The 17,698-nt window shown below is 45.8% G+C and overlaps 1 protein-coding gene across 1 annotated transcript in view; it reads right to left on the bottom strand.

Moving 5' to 3' along the window:
- The window catches only part of LOC124717364 (cuticle protein 79-like), a 42,292-nt gene that overhangs the window by 4,597 nt on the left and 19,997 nt on the right, over positions 1 to 17,698 (bottom strand). Inside the window, exons 2-3 of the mRNA XM_047244201.1 lie at positions 6,547 to 6,793; positions 787 to 1,178 (exon numbers count right to left, since the gene is read on the bottom strand). Coding sequence (XP_047100157.1) covers positions 796 to 1,178; positions 6,547 to 6,793 — 630 coding nt within the window. The 3' untranslated portion in view covers positions 787 to 795. The remainder of the gene's footprint in view (positions 1 to 786; positions 1,179 to 6,546; positions 6,794 to 17,698) is intronic.

Genomic DNA, 17,698 nt, shown 5'->3' with positions numbered 1-17,698 from the left:
CACCTAACTTGTACACTTGGCGAATGGGTAAAAAGATTCGTCTACCTTGCCCGAGTTAAGTTTTCATGTGGATGTGATAATCACTCCCAAAAAAGTGATGAAAACATAAGAGTTTGTCACATAAACTGCAACAAATGAATGCAACAGTTCCACAGTCGCACAGTTTTCCCTGTGCTCTGTCAAAACATATACTTTTAACGCTTTCAAATTTTTCCGTGTGTAGACCGTCAAATCCTGCATATGTCCAAGCAAATCTGAACATGTCCTGGAATTTTGGAGAGCGAAGTTGATTATGTGTGAGTGCGTGAACTTTGATAACTGTCTGAAAATAAAAAATAAAACTTTTCGCTCGAGGGAAGACTTGAACCAAGGACCTCTCGCTCCGCAGCCGCTCACGCTAACCACGGGACCACGGCGCTCCTAACCTTCCGTACTCCTTGATGTTGACTTTCTCTGCATGGACTACTCAGTCTGTATATTTTGCTTATTTTTTCATAGTTCCACACAACTTCTTACTGTTTTCTCGACTGATCTGTGTTCAGTTTTTCAAGACCTATGCACTGTGCAAGCTTATAACTAAATCTGAGGGGGGTGCGATGGGGAGGTTCCCTTGTTAGTAAATTAGCCTACTACGCCTATTTTCACTCATTGCTTGCATATGGTATCATATTTTGGGGTAATTCATGACTGAGGAATACAAAGCGTGTGATCAGAATAATAGCTGCTTCAGTGGCGGTCCCGCCCACAGTCGGGCTCTACACTCAGCCGGGGAAGTGGCGGACGTACCTGGTGTGCTCAGTGCCAGCCGCCGTGCTTGACGTAGTGGTGGATGTGCTTGACGACGGGGATGGTGACGGCGTACGGCCGGGGCACGGGCACCGGCACGTGCTTCTCGATGTGGACGGGGTAGGGCCGCTCCACGGGGACCGGCACGGGGCGCTCCACGGGGACCGCCACCGGCCTCTCCACGGGGATCGCCACGGTGCGCACGACGGGCACCGCGATGGGCTGCGGCACCTCCACGGGCACGGGGTACGGCTGGGGCACGGCCACCGCCACTGGGTGGGGGACGGCCACGGGCACCGGCTGGGGGACCCTCACCTCCACCTGCTTCACCACCGGCACCGCCACCGGCCGCTCCACCTCCACGTGCTCCGAGATGGGGACTGCACCGGCCGCTGGAACACACACGGCACCGGGGCTCAGCGCACACTCGCTTCGGGACCGTCAGCGGGTCACAACCCCAGACGCTCTGGGCTGGTATATGTACCTGCTGCTGAAACGTCACCACCACCACCTAACCCCATTACGCCACTCGACACGCTTTGGTACCCCACCGTGTTGTAATGGTCGCCTGGTCGTAGATATAGCTAATTGCTATAATCGCACTATTTCACTCCCATTTACGGATCTTGTTAGCACTTGATGTTAGGTTGGCGCCATTAAAATGCATTGTGTTGTGGTAATCGCTGCTGCTTGCTGGATCGCTGCTGTGTCTCGATGCTGATGCTGGCTCTAAATCTGGTTGTCTAGGGTTAAAAACATGAGGTCCCGTGTTTTTTTATGTGCTTTTGATGATAAAGAACGAGCGAAACCAACAAATATGTAAACTTCAAATATTTATTACTCTGGTGGCCATCTTAATTCCACTGTCCACCAAAGACCATGACACAACACAAAGTAGTACTTCCGTTACATGTTCTTTGCAGTGTTTATCCACCTCAAACAATAACACACAAACACACTCTACCAAAGTGACATTCCGACTGCCTCCCGACCGTCCTTGCTGCTTGTATTTATAACATTGTCGAAGAACTACTAAAAAGAGATATAGTTTACAAGTCACATGTACATCTGTTATCATAATTTGTGCAGAAAGGTTATTAATTTGCATCGAGTGACATAACATGTTATTAAAATGACAGACAGATTTGTTGACTTGACAGAATAATTCTTTGTTACAAGAAGGCCGTTTTTTAGAAGTTTGTCAATTGACTTCTCTAATTTGCATAAATAAGTAAATAACATGAATTATTAAGAATTACATTGGTTTTCGTCTAAAATAGGATTGATTTCGTGAATACTGAGTGAAAACGCTCCTAGTGAACAAATATGTTTCACTGGGTGATTTTTATTTAAGGAGATCCAAAATACCTAAGTTGGCCACTATTTTTCGTACTTAATATTAATTATTTAAGATGAACTTAGTGTTTTTACATTATGACATTTGCTGTATCAGTGATCAAGTGATATAAACTTTTGTGTGGGTCAGTTATTCAGTATACTTTAATGGGTTGACTGTTTATGGAGACATGTTATTCAATCATTGTTAACATACACAATACCTTTGCTATAATCATAAATACTCGTTAAACTGGTTGAATTTGGAGGGTATCGCATACTTCGGTACAGTAAAGCCTTTAATATGTTCCGTTACAGTGTTCTTCGAGAGCTGCGCTGCACCTGCCACTAGAACTAAACGTCAGAGCTCATTACACAACTCAACACACTCCAAGAATCTGTATCATTCTGGCTGATGGCACAAAGAGAAGAGAAGAGGTTTCCATTCCGAAGGAATGGGGCACAGCAGGAAAGCCATACCGAGAAGAAAATATCAGACTTCTGGTTAAACCTCTGTGCCCTGCGCACCTTCTGCAAGCTCCTGCAATCCTCTCGCATGGTCAGTATACATTGAGGTACCGAGAGCGATCCTAAAATCGTATTGGGCCTATTTTTGTCCAGTGTAGAGCCGCAACTTGATTCAGCATGGACTCAACAAGTTGTTGGGAGTGCCCTGCACATATACTGGACCGTCCATAACTGCGAAAGTGTGGCAGGTTCTCACAACCCTACCACAAGAAAGGTCAAAAATTAATTGTGATTGTAGTGTTGCTCACGCTGCTAAATATTGCATTTTCGGGCAACAACAAAGTTATATTATGTGGCAGGTGTCATTAGAGCACACAGTTAATAAAGTCATTTCTTGAAATAGTGCATAAACTAGGCACTTTATCTTTTCGTGTTTCCCACCCTGGTCTCGTTGTGAACTCATGGCTCAGTGGTCGAAAATCTAGGTAGTGATGATTCCAAGCTCGGATGCAAAGAGGCCTAGGTGTTATTCTGCCATATTCAAAAGTTTTATAGATGTGTTTCGTAAACCATTCTTGAACTTTGCAAGTTAGCACATTGGTGATGTAAAAAAGATTAATCAGCACTCCGAATTTAAGTTACACTTCTTTTTTATTACTTTTTTTGAAATATCACGTAAATCGTTCGAAAACATCACTTCACAATCTAAAACATACTCGAAAATATCTTCCTCACTGCTAAAGTTCACATTTCATAAAATGACTACAATTTGCCTCTTTTTAACATGACGGCCAAAGCTTGACTCTCTAATAACGCTTACGCGCCCAAAAATCAGAGTTACAAGTACACCAAAGATCATAGTGACAAAAGAAAGAATACACATAAGAATAATATCATTGCAATATAAACATATCGATGTATCAAAGTACGTCTACATTAATGAAATCAAATCTGAATGTTGTCACAGAAATATGTCAACTATTTTACAGAAACACAGTAGAATATTCCTGGTATCGACAGGTTGAGGTGAGGTTCCGTAATGGTTACGTAATTCAAGTACCATTACAAGGTGCAGGACTTTGTGCGTGAACTGACCTCTAGATTACGTCCTGTTAATGTTCGACGGGATTCGTGCTGGGCGATCTCGATGGCCAAATCATTCGCTCGAATTGTTCAGAATGTTCTTCAAACCAACTGCGAACGATTGTGGCCTGGTAGATGGGTGCATCGTCATGTATAAAATTTCGATCGTGCTTGACAACATAAAGTCCGTGAACGGCTGCAAAGGATCTGCGAATAGCTGCACGTGACCATTTACAGTCAGTTATCGTTCAGTCGCACCAGAGGCCCCGGTCCATTTCGTGTAAACACATACCACACCATTATGGAACCACCGCCGGCTTGCACAGTGCCTTGTTCACAACCACCGGCCGCTGTGGGCGAGCGGTTCTAGGCGCTTCAGCCCGGAACCACGCTGCTGCTGTGGTCGCAGGTTCGAATCCTGCCTCGGGCATGGATGTGTGTGATGTCGTTAGGTTCAAGTAGTTCTAAGTTCTAGGGGACTGATGACCTCATATGTTAAGTCCCATAATGCTTAGAGCCATTTTGTTCACAACTTAGGTCGATAGCTTCGTGGGATCTGCGTCAAGCTCGAACGCTACCATCGGCTCTTACCAACTGAAAACGGGACTTATCTCACTAGGCTACGGTTTTCTAGTCGTCTGGGGCTCAGCTGATAAAGTCACGATCCCAGGATAGATCACTGGATGTCGTGCTGTTAGTAAAGGCACTCTCGTCTGTCGGCTGTTTCCACAGCCCATTAACGCCAATTTCGCCGGACTGTCCTGACCGATACGTTCGCAGTGCGTTCCTCATTCATTTCTGCGGTTATTTTACGCAGTGTTGCTTGTCTGTTAGCACTGACAACTCTACACAAACGCTGCTGTTCTCGGTCGTCAAGTGGAGGCCGACGGCCATTGCGTTGTCCGTTGTCAGAGGTAGTGCCTAAAGTTTGGATTGCCGTCCCACTCTCGACAGTGCGGATCTCGGAATACCGGATTTCCGAACGATTTCCAAAATGGAATGTATCAACGGTCTAGCTCCAACTACCATTCCGCATTTAAAGTGTGTTAATTCCCGTCATGCGGCCATAGCCACGTCAGAAACCTTCTTACATGAACCACCTGAGTACAGAAGACATCCCCGCGAACGCACTGCCGTTTTATACCCTGAGTACGCGATGCTATCGCCATCTGTATATGTACATATCGCTATCCCATGTGTATTTTGTCACCTCAGCATACAGCTTTTGTATAAAAGGAATTGATTCAAACTCGGTAACAAAAATGAAGACATCGGTACGAGCAGTTGCATTCTACATAGGATCTTCCAGCTCGAGTGTCCACTTGCAAGCTGCGTGGGAGGGGGGGGGGAGAGGGGGGGGGGACAGAGGTCGGCAGGGGTGGGCAAACAGCTGATGTGGGGGTGTTAGGCAGGGGTGACCAAGTAGTTCTCGCGTGCACGGAACAAGTGTAATAGGGAACGTGCCAGGTAACCTACACCAGCTGTGCCAGTCTGCGAACAGAATAACCAACGTTTATCAGCACCAGTGCCCCATGGGGCAGCACTGAAACAGGCTATTCTACAAAATAGGAAACCTAGGTGTAGACGAACTTCTGCCAACGAGTTTTCCTCGTTTGGAGGGAGTCCTGGAAGTACCTTTCCAGTCCCTCCTTCCAGCAGCGCGTCTCTTTGACCTCTGTTATGGTCTCATGGCATTGTCCTTTTAGGTAGGTCTCGGGCGAACACGGGGAAGTCCACTGGAGCCACATCTGGAGGTGATGATGATTGCTTTGTGGGGCCCTCAACTACACAGTCGTCAGCGCCTATACAAAGTCCCAATTTTTACATAGTCCAATTTTTTACACACAGTCCAATCTAGCCACAGTCACGAATAATGATGGTGATGACGATGAAATGATGAGGACAACACATACACCCAGTCCCCAGGCAGAGAAAAATGACCAACCCGGCCGGGAATCGAACCCGGGACCCCGTGATCCAGAGACAGCAACGCTAACCCCTGCACCACACACATCGGGAGGTGTGTCTGGGAAACCTTTGCTGCGATGACAGATCGTCATTGACCAAGAAGCGGGTGTGTCTCGGTGCATTGTCTGGATGAAGATTCTAATTGGCGCTAGTGTCTAGTACCCTTCCCGCCCCCCCTCCCCCCCCTTCCCCTCCCCCTGCCCCCTTCGTTCGCTTTCCCTTCAAGTCTTCTGTCACTTCATCCATTTCGAGGTAAATTCTATTCGAACACTTAACCACTGCCGGCCGGGGTGGCCGAGCGGTTCTAGGCGCTACAGCCACGAACCGCACGACCGTTACGGTCGCTGGTTCGAATCCTGCCTCGGGCATGGATGTGTGTGATGTCCTTAGGTTAGTTAGGTTTAAATAGTTCTAAGTTCTAGGGGACTGATGACCTCAGAAGTTAAGCCCCCTAGTGCTCAGAGCCATTTGAACCATTTGAACTTAACCACTGATCTGAATCCAACACTTTACGCACATAGTGAAAAGGTTTCCGACGTGATTGTGGCCCCACGAGGGCATTTAACAAACTTCGACCGCGGAACGGTAGTTGGAGTCACACGGATGGGACATTCCAGTCCGACTATCGTCAGGCAAGTAAATATTCCGAGATTTACAGCGCCAAGACTGTGCCGGGAAGGCAAAATTCCAGACATTACCTCTCGCAGAGGCCGCCAGGCTTCACTTCACGGCCCAGAGTCGCGGCGTTTTCGTAGCGTTGTCAGTGCTAACAGACAAGCAACACTGCACGAAACAACCGTAGAAATCGCTATGGGTCGTACTGCCAACGTATCTGTCAGTCAGAATACGGATTAAAAAAAAATACATAAGAAAAAAATCACGTAGACGTGTCGAAGGGTGACGTACCATATCCACCACCGTATCCGCCGCCGTATCCGCCGCCATATCCACCGCCGTACGCAGCGCCGTCCAGCCCAACGCCCTGGCCGCCGTCGTGAATGACGCCTCGCTTCTTGACCACGTGGTGGATCTCCACCGGCTCGAACTCCACGTGCAGGTCGTACTCTGGAACCGGACCGGACTCCTGAGACAGGCAGCTGGCCGGCACCAGCGACAGGACCAACGCCGTCATCAGCACGGAGTTGTACAGCACCTGTCGTGGACAAAAGAGGAGACGCGTGTCATGCCGAGGTGCACAACACGCAGCAAGGGCTGCGTCCACCTGCGTCAACACAACGCAAATACACTGGAGCGCCAAAGAAACTGCTATAGGCATTGTAATGTTGATGCATTTATTTGTTCTGAAAGCGGTGCTGATATTCAAGACAATAAAAGCGGGTTACGAGCTGTGAGCTATCTGGGGAAGTTAACCTTGCATTACTGAGCAACTCTTTCACCAGGTATCCAGTCTAGCTTACCAAATTCCCAACCAGACTAACATCAATTATAATCTTTTAATAGTTATCTTACGACAACCGATGATATATATATATATACATATATATATATATATATATATATATATATATATATATATATATATAATTTAAATAAAAAGAAATAAGTCAGTTTATATTTAGACATTTATTTTAACAGTGATCATTGTTCCGTTAAAATTTCAGCATATTAAACTTGATTCATAACTAAACTGGTGCCTTATTTAGGGTTGTGAAAATGTGAGTTTGTAATCTTACGGAACACATCAAATATGGAGCCAAGATTGGGACACTGCATACAACACTGCATTCATATAATAACGCACGAAGAATGTTGAAACATATCCAAGAGGAAATTAACCACAACCATCCGATTCAATTTTCACCCAAAGGAGTTACGTTCGTAGCGCATCCTGTCCGTCGTGAAACTACCACACACCGGTATACTAAATTCATACTAACTCTCTGTGAAATCTTCCCAAAAAGAATAGCTTAGGGCTACTTTGATGATTACACCACATGCTTCACGGGATCAAGTTGCTTTACACAAAGAGTGTAACTCCACAATAATTTTGATAATTAAAATAAATTACATCGAAACGCAATTTACAAAAGAAAAACCTCGAACTGGTTACTATCGACTTACTATTAACCCGATGGGTCAAACAATTGTATAAGCACGTGGTACTGGTCTCACAAAGTACACCCCACGTGGGTTGAACATAAAGAAAAGTTGCTACATTGGAAAATATTGTGAAGACGAGACATTATAATCTCACACACATTCGCATTTAAGATTGATGATCTTAGTTAGAGTTACGGATTCTCAACACGTGGTTCCACTTTACTCACAAAGTAGTGACAAAGCAACTACTGGAAGATATTCTGAACTTCACACTCGAATTACACTGCGTTGCAATTTAAGACAACATTAGATATTTTAGATCTAAACCTGAAATAAAGGTGATTAAATTTTCAGTTAGGCTGAACTTAAGAAATCCATTGTCCTACTGACTTAGCAGAGACGCGCTTAGCCGGAGATCTTACCACTTCAGACGCTCGCTGCAGACTGACTGCCGTGGGCCCCTGCCGAGGGTGCTTCACAGATACAAAACGGAAGTGACCAGAGAGGCAACTTCCTATACCAACATGACAAGGGACAGAGAGGACCATATCAAGAATAGAAACCTCTCTGCTTTTAGAAAGCGTAGCTACCTGTTCCGACGTTGGTCCTACTGTTCTCTAGCAGTCCGGCTTGTCTGCTACCATCGAGCATGCAACTAGAAATGCATTTGCTCATTCATCCTTTCACACAGAAGGGAAGCGGGATGACAGTATCTTATCATATACAGTATATAAAAGAAAGCGGATGTAGGTTCCGTATGAGACTGTGTGACATGAATTACATATAAACTATGTTTTAAAGTGTAGTAGTGTGATAGATCGTTCTTGTTTATGTGTAAAAGTAACACGTTCCACTGCTCAGTCTCCTCCCAGATAGAGTCAGAAACACTACAGTAAATTTAGAAGTGGAATGTATACCGTAAATGACATCAGTTTCAAAAAATTAACATGAAAGGAATCCAACAGAGACCTTTCATAATGCGTATTCAAATACAGAGATATGTAAACGGGCAGAATACGGCGCTGCGGTCGGCAACACCTATATAAACAACAAGTCTCTGGCGCCGCTGTTAGATCGGTTACTGCGCTACAATGGCGTGTTATCAAGATTTAAATGAGTTTCAAAGCCGCCTTATAGTCGGCGCACGAGCGATGGGACACAACATCTCCAAGGTAGCGATGAAGTGGAGATTTTCCCGTACGACCATTTCACGAGTGTGCCGTGAATATCAGGAATCCGGCAAAACATCAAATCTCCGACATCGCTGCGGCCGGAAAAAACCTCGTGCAAGAAAGGACCAACGACAACTGAATAGTATCATGCAATGTGACATAAGCTCACCCCTTCCGCAAACTGCGGCAGATCCCAGTGCTGGGCTATCAACAAGTGTCAGGGTGCAAACCATTCAACGAAACATCATCGATATGGGCTTTCGGAGCCGAAGCCCACTCATGTACCCTTGATGACTGCACGACACAAAGCTTTACCCCTCGCCTGGGTCCTTCAACACCGACATTGGACTCTTTATTTTATTTTATTTACACGTCAAGTTCCGTAGGATCAAATTGAGGAGCGAATCTCCAAGGTCATGGAACGTGTCAGTACACGAACTTACAACATAAAAGTAATAACAGATAAAAATAAATGTTCATGAACCTGAGAAAAAGTCAGTCCATAAGAGTAAGTAAACGCTATCAGCAATACAATAAGAATCGGCTTAATTTTTCAAGGAACTCCTAGACAGAATAGAAGGAGTGACCCATGAGGAAACTCTTCAGTTTCGATTTGAAAGCGCGTGGATTACTGCTAAGTTTTTTGAATTCTAGTGACAGCTTATTGAAAATGTATGCAGCAGTATACTGCACACCTTTTTGCACAAGAGTTAAGGAACTCCGATCCAAATGGAGATTTGATTTCTGCCGAGTATTAACCGAGTGAAAGCTGCTTTGGAAATAAACTAATAATGGTAACAAGAAACGACAATGAGGAGTATACATATTGAGAGGCCAATGTCAAAATACCCAGACTCGTGAACAGAGGTCGACAAGAGGTTCGTGAACTCACACCACTTATTGCCCGAACCGCCCGTTTCTGAGCCAAAAATATCCTTCTAGAACGGGGAAGAGTTACCCCAAAACATAATACCATACGACATAAGTGAATTAAAATAATGAAAATAGACTAATTTACGCGTCGAAGTATAACTCACTTTTGATACCGTTCGAATAGTGAAAATGGCAGTATTAAGTCTTTGACAAGATCCTGAACGTGGGCTTTCCACGACAGCTTACTATATATCTGAACACCAAGAAATTTGAACTCTTCAGTTTCACTAATCATATGCCCGTTCTGTGAGATTAAAACGCCAGGTTTTGTTGAATTGTGTGTTAGAAACTGTAAAAACTGAGTCTTACTGTGATTTAACGTTATTTTATTTTCTACAAGCCATGAACTGAGGTCATGTACTGCACTACGTGAAACCGAGTCAATGTTACACACAACATCCTTTACTACCAAGCTAGTGTCATCAGCAAACAGAAATATTTTTGAGTTACCTGTAATACTAGAGGGCATATCATTTCTATAAATAAGGATCAGGAGCGGCCCCAACACTGATCCCTGGGGCACCCCCCACTTGACAGTACCCCACTCAGACCCCACATCACAGCCGTTATCAACATTGTGAATAATGACCTTTTGCTTCCTGTTGCTAAAGTAATAGGTGAACCAATTGTGAGCTACCCCATTTATTCCGTAATGGTCCAACTTCTGGAGCAATATTGTGAGATCATACAGTCAAATGCCTTTGTTAAATCAAAAAATACGCCAAGCATTCAAAACTTTTTGTTTAGCCCATCCAGTACCTCACAGAGAAAAGAGAATATAGCATTTTCAGTTGTCAAACGACTTCTAAAGCCGAACTGTACATTTGATGACTGGAAACAAGTTGCCTGCTCTGACGAGTCTAGTATCAGATTGTATCGAGCGGATGGACGTGTACAGGTATGGAGATAACCTCATGAATGCGTGGACCCTGCATGTCAGCAGGGGACTGTTCAAGCTTGTGCGCATGCAACTAACGTGATATGGGACCCCTGATACGTCTAGATACGACTCTGACAGGTGACACGTACGTCTGATGACCTGCATCCATTGATGTCCATTGTGAATTCCGACGTGTTTGGGCAATTCCAGGAAGGAAATGCACCAACCCACACGCCCAGAATTGCTACAGAGTGACTCAAGGAACACTCTTCTGAGTTTAAACACTTCCGCTGGCCACAATACTCCCGAGACATGAAGTTTATTGAGCGTATCTGGGATGCCTTGCAACGTGCTGTTCAGAAGTCTCCACTCCATCGTACTCTTACGGATTTATGGACAGCCCTGCAGGATTCACGGTGTCAGTTCCCTGCAGCACTACTCCAGACATTAGCCGAGTCCATGCCACGGTGTGTTTCCGCACTTTTGCGTGCTCGCGGGGGCCCTTCATCATATTAGACAGGAGTACCAGTTTCTTTGGCTCTTCAGTGTGTATATATGAGAGTATATGTGTATATGTCCGGGATCTCCGCCCCAACCCGGTTCTCGATTTCAATCCGACACTGAATCTGAAGACTGAACAGATGTGCGACAGTATTATGTAGAAAAAATTAATTGTTCAAATCCCACATTTATTTTAAGCAGAGGGAAATATATCAATAAGACACAAGAGTGCAATACGTGTGTTTCTGGTCCTATTAAATCGGTATATTGTTTTTATCGTTACTACAGTTCCTCTCTGAGATCCTGAGCAGATGTGAATGTCTCTCGTAGTGAAACTAGTACTTTTGCACTTGAAATATTCCAAGTGTTCCATTTGTGCCCCCACATTGATTCTGCAGACATCAAGTCGATAATAAAGTTATTCCCTAGTTCAGCGAAGCATATCCGTACCAGTGTCTTCAAAAGGACTGTTGATGAGCGCTCGCAGTTTTGGTAGGTTTGTTGGTAGGGAAGGTGTAAATACTCATTCTGCCACATGAGCCCACACAAAAAAATCTCGTGTGGTTAGGTCAGAAGAGGGTGGAGGCCGTGACATCAATTGCTTATATTCAACCCCACCACGGCCGCCATATTGCCTAACTGCCCACAGTTACGTTGTCGTGGCAGGAATCTGAAGTGAGGCTGCAACAATACAAAATTTTCGAGGTTTTCTCTGCAGGTGTTCCGTTTTGTGACAATATATCAACTAATGTAACTAGAGTGAATTTATGACATAGCTTCATTCATTTACACAATCTTGTAGGTGCTTGAAGTGAACACAACAAATACGAAGAGCGATCAGCAAACAATGCAACACTTTCTTTTCTCGGCCAAGGTTTGTTGAAAAAATGCAGAATTTATTGTGAGACATCGTGGAATATTACTGATTAACTCCCTATGGTTTAATGAAGTTCTAATAGGTGGCAGCACTGCACGCATCCGTCAACATGGCGTCTACAACAGAAGTGTATTCCAACCAGAGAGCTGTCATTGAGTTTCTTTTGGCGGAAAAACAGGGCAGCGCAGATGGCAGTGAACAAAAGCGCGGTGAGTCGTTGGGCGAGGCAGATGTCACCATGGCAACAAGGCCACACAACCCTGTCCAGTCTTCCAAGTACTGGCTGGTTGCACACAGCTGTGCCCCCTGGAGTGCTGGAACGTCTGGACACTCTCATTCCAGCTGCTCGCCTCAAAAATGCGAATGAACTTCACCTCTTCCATGACAGCGAGACACTAATAGGCGCTTGCGTAATGTCTACAGAGACTTGGCAGTGAACAAAAGCACAGTGAGTCGTTGTGCGATGCGTCTGTCACCATCCCACGCAAACCTGTTCCATCTCTCGCTTACCAGCCGGCCGCACACAGCTGTCACTCCTGCATTGCTGGAACGTGCGGACACTCTGGTTCGAGGAAATGCCTCACACAGGTCTGAAGGGCAGAGGGGAGCTCACAAAACTGTTCTTCCTCATCCACACTGCAGCCTGGACCTCGAACCTTCCGACTTCCATGTGTGTGGTTTAATGAAAGGTGCCCTCTGTAGCAGGCATTACATAGATAATGGGAAGGTTACTGATGCAGCAAGACGTTACCTCTGACGTTGACCCCCCCCCCCCCCCCCCCTAGTAAGCTGGCATAAGGCTGTCGCATTGAACAACGTTTTGTAACCAGAAGAGTTGGGGATAATTTGATGCATTGGAACCCCGAATGGAACCAACCTGCTTTCAGAAAAAAAAGTGTGTTGCGTTATTCATTGATCACCCCTCGTACAATATGGCGTCTCGCAAGTTCTGCCGTTAACGCCGTGCTGGATTGTAACGGCCTCGTATCACTAGTAGTCGAGATGACAAGCATCTTATTCACATGGCTGTACCAGATCGTGCAGCCTGGTCTCGACCCCTGAGTCAACAGATGGGGACGTTTGCAAGGCAACAACCATCTGCACGAACAGTTCGACGACGTTTGCAGCAGCATGGACTATCAGCTCGGAGACCATGGCTGCTGTTACCCTTGACGCTGCATGACAGACAGGAGCGCCTACGATGGTGTACTCAACGACGAAGCTGAGTGCACGAATGGCAAAACGTCTTGTTTCGGATGAATCCAGGTTCTCCAGAATGAGATTTTCACTCTGCAGCGGAGTGTGCGCTGATATGAAACTTCCTGGCAGATTAAAACTGTGTGCCCGACCGAGACTCGAACTCGGGACCTTTGCCTTTCGCTGGCAAGTGCTCTAACATCTGAGCTACCGAAGCGCGGCTCACGCCCGGTCCTCACAGCTTTACTTCTGCCAGTATCTCGTCTCCTACCTTCCAAACTTTACAGTTCGAGTTCGAGTCTCGGTCGGGCACACAGTTTTAATCTGCCAGGAAGTTTCGAATCCAGGTTCTGTTTACATCATCACGATGGTCGCATCCGTGTTTGGGGACATCGCGGTGAACGCACGTTGAAAGCGTGTATTCGTCATCTCCATACTGGCGTATCACCCGCCGTGATGTTATGGGGTGCCATTGGTTACACGTCTCGGTCACCTCTTGTTCGCATTGACGGCACTTTGAACAGTGGACGTTACATTTCAGATGTGTTACGACCCGTGGCTCTAGCCTTCATTCGACCCCTGGGAAACCCTACATTTCAGCAGGATAATGCACGACCGCATGTTGCAGGTCCTGTACGGACCTTTCTGGATACAGAAAATATTCGACTACTGCCCTGGCGAGCACATTCTCCGGATCTCTCACCAATTGAAAACGTCTGGTCAATGGTGGCCGAGGAACTGGCTCGTCACAATATGCCAGTCACTATTATTGATGAACTGTGTTATCATGTTGAAGCTGCATGGGCAGCTGTACCTGTACACGCCATCCAAGCTCTGTTTGACTCAATGCCCAGGCGTATCAAGGCCGTTATTGCAGCCAGAGATGGTTGTTCTCGGTACTGATTTCTCAGGATGTATGCACCCAAATTGCGTGAGAATGTAATCACATGTCAGTTCTAGTATAATATATTTGTGCAATGAATACCCGTTTATCATCTGGATTTCTTCTTGGTGTAGCAATTTTAATGGCCAGTAGTGTAGTTCCTGCTTTAGTCCCGGTCCCACCCTCAAGTTGCTTCTCGTTTGTCTTAATTCACGTGGAAATTATTTTGTATTTCACACGACAAGGTGCATCCTCATCGTGAAACAGCAGGAAGTGACGCTGGAAAGCCGGCCGCGGTGGTCTAACGGTTCAAGGCGCTCAGTCCGGAGCCGCGCGGCTGCTACGGTCGCAGGTTCGAATCCTGCCTCGGGCATGGATGTGTGTGATGTCCTTAGGTTAGTTAGGTTTAAGTAGTTCTAAGTTCTAGGGGACTGATGACCATAGATGTTAAGTCCCATAGTGCTCAGAGCCATTTGAACAATTTTTTTTGACGCTGGAAAAGTCACCGCGCGCAATGTCGACGTTAGCCAACTCGACCCGTCAGGCAACGGATCAAGTGTTGACCTGTGGTTTGCGGTGGAGCAGAGCAGCAGGTGGCGGCCGCATTCCCGAAATTTCATCGCCGAGGTCGGCGCCCTGTTGAAGGTATGACGCAAGGCTTTTGCCCACACGGCGGAGGAGGCGTCAGACGCCGCGTGTGAGAGAGCGAGGCCCGCCGAGGTGTTCGGTCAGCCGATTGACGGTGAAAGGCGAGCGGGCGGTCCGACCCAGCCCAGACCAGGGCTCACCTTGACCGCCGCCGCGACCACTTTCGCTGCTCGGCCGGGAAGAAAAGCAAAAACACAGAGAAGAACCGGCCCGTGTCCGAGGCGGCGGCGGCGGCCGTGCCCGGATAAACGGCCGCTCTTGCTTCCCGTGAAAGGCGGACCTGCCGCCAACCAGACCTCTCGATCTCCGGACACTTTCTCCGGCGGGGCGTGAGAAATTCACCGGCGCGGTCCCCCGAGCGGCCGACCGACTGATTTAACGCACCTTTCCAGTTGCTCCGTGAAGAGAGTGCGCACTTTCTCCTCTCCAGCACCATTTCCGATCACCACAAATCCAATTATTAAAAAAAAAAGAATCATAACTACTATAATTGTGATCTGTGGCTTTCCCGGCAAATGTGCTGCATACAAGGTTCTCGGGCGTTCAGCCGGATACGATCGTCGAAGTCCCACGATATTTCGGCGAATAACCGTTCCGCCATCATCAGGTGGTGCATTCCATATTCGCCGAAATATCGTGGAAATTCGACGATCGGGTCCGGCTGGACGCCCGAGAACCTTGGATACATAACTACTATCGTATTTGAGATATGTACGTTAACAACGTACTGCTGGAAAGAGCAAACTCTCGACTTTTCCATAGTTCCCGCTATGTAGCAGCAGTGTGCGCCCACCGCAGTTCTAGTGAAAATGGCGTCGGGACAACAGAAGGGGTTCTTGACTTTCGTACTAGATATGGTGTGGATATCGACAGGAGAGTGCAAAATGGCTAGAGAACAAATGTCAGGATGTAGAGGCTTATCTCACTAGGGTAAGATAGATACCGCCAACAGGAAAATTAAAGAGACCTTTGGAGAAAGGAGAATCAATTGCATGAATATCAAGAGCTCAGATGGAAACCCTGTTCTAACCAAAGAAGGGAAAGCAGAAAGGTGGAAGGAGTATATAGAGTGTCTATACAAGCGCACTGCACTTCAGGACAATATTATAGAAAAGGAAGAGAATGTAGATGAAGATGAAATGGGAGATATGATACTGCGTCAAGAGTTTGACAGAGCACTGAAATACGTGAGTCAAAAGAAGGCCGCCGGAGTAGACAACATTCCATTAGTACAGCCTTGGGAGAGCCATCATGACAAAACTCTACCATCTGGCGAGCAAGATGTATGAGACAGGCGTAATACCCTCAGACTTCAAGAAGAATATAATAATTCCATTCCCAAAGAAAACAGGTGTTGACAGATGTGAAAATTACCGCAAGTCCTGAAACAACAAGCGAGTGGATGCAGGTGGCAAAGGGGTTGCGTCTTCAAGTTATGCTACTTCCTATGTACTTCTTTTATAGATGTGTCGAATATCGACGAGATTTCATTTAAAGCGCGTATCTTCTTCACTCTATCCTGAAAGTCTCGGTTATGCACGTCCCGTATTTCGGGGTAGTTCTCCAGGGCTTCAATAAAATGTTCTGTACCCTGCTTCATCCATTCCCGTTTCTCCTCCATTTCTGAAATTTGTTTGCATATAATGCGTAAAATGGTTGCAAAAAATTAAGTCACCACATTAAGTAAAATGTTCAATATGGATGTTATGCAGACAACATACTATAACTTGCGCTTCCTACTTGCAGGAAATAGAAATAAATCCTAAAAGCTGCAAGTTACTTGCAGATACTTCTTGCGTGGTGTTCACACTGGAAGCGGAAAACGTGCAACAAGTCACTTCCGCAATAAATTGCTACAGTCGCAAGTCGACTTGGCGATATGTTTACACTCGCAAATCGCGCGGCAAGTTCCTCCCCGCAAGTAAATTGCTGCAATAACTTGCTAGTGTAAACCGAGCATAAGACAGTACTACTAGTCAGGGCACATATTGGTTGAAAGCACCGATGACGGCTGTTAATCACTCGAAATCGATTTACAAAAGTGAATAAATAAACCATCATTTTGCGACTGGTTGCTGCATATTTGGTAATTTTATGGTTTACGGTCGCTGTATGGCTTGGGAACCACATGGAGCCCACCATTCACAACGCGTGCAGTTCTGTAATTTCGTCCTTGGCAAGATGGAGGATATGACGTATCATGCAGCGTAACTTGCTGTGACAGTGCGAGAGAGAGACAAAGATATTGTTTATTACTCTGTGGCGGACAGCGCTCACATAATTATTCTTAGGATATAGTTTTTGTTTGTTCTGGTTAAGAGTAATTGTAGTAGAGGAGAGCGATTCTTGTGATGTAAAAATCGACGCCATTGCGAGTTTTTGATTCACATTGTAAAATATAAGTGCATATGGAAGGAAATCAGTTAATAGAACAATAAAAATATTGTTCATTTCAAGAAGGTACGTCTTATTATACACCCAGCGATGTACTGCTATTGTGATCTACTAATAAACACCAGTTGAGAACAGTTCCGACGGGAGCGTTCAGTTCTAGTGAAATAGTTCGATGTTTTCTTCGGAAAAGAAGTCACTTCATGGATCATTCAAATCCACAATAGTAACTGGACATTTCTCAGAACTGAAAGCAATCTGATTGCTATGCAACAGACCCCCCGAAGAATATTTCTCCGTATTTTGGTTACCACTTTCAGCTCAACACGGTATCTGCAGCATCTGGAGCAGATTTCTACAACAGCGGAAGCGTGTAATCGCCATCAGTTTCACACACCGCCCTGTGTACGCTGTATGTACTTACCCACAACAGTGAACATACAGTTACTCACACACACATAGAAAGACAATACTAGGTGGTGTGGGGAAACATTTCAGTATAATGGCCCTGTAGA

This window comes from Schistocerca piceifrons, chromosome 9, assembly GCF_021461385.2.
Source record: "Schistocerca piceifrons isolate TAMUIC-IGC-003096 chromosome 9, iqSchPice1.1, whole genome shotgun sequence".
NCBI lineage: Eukaryota > Metazoa > Arthropoda > Insecta > Orthoptera > Acrididae > Schistocerca > Schistocerca piceifrons.
This window is presented reverse-complemented; position numbering and strand designations above follow the sequence as displayed.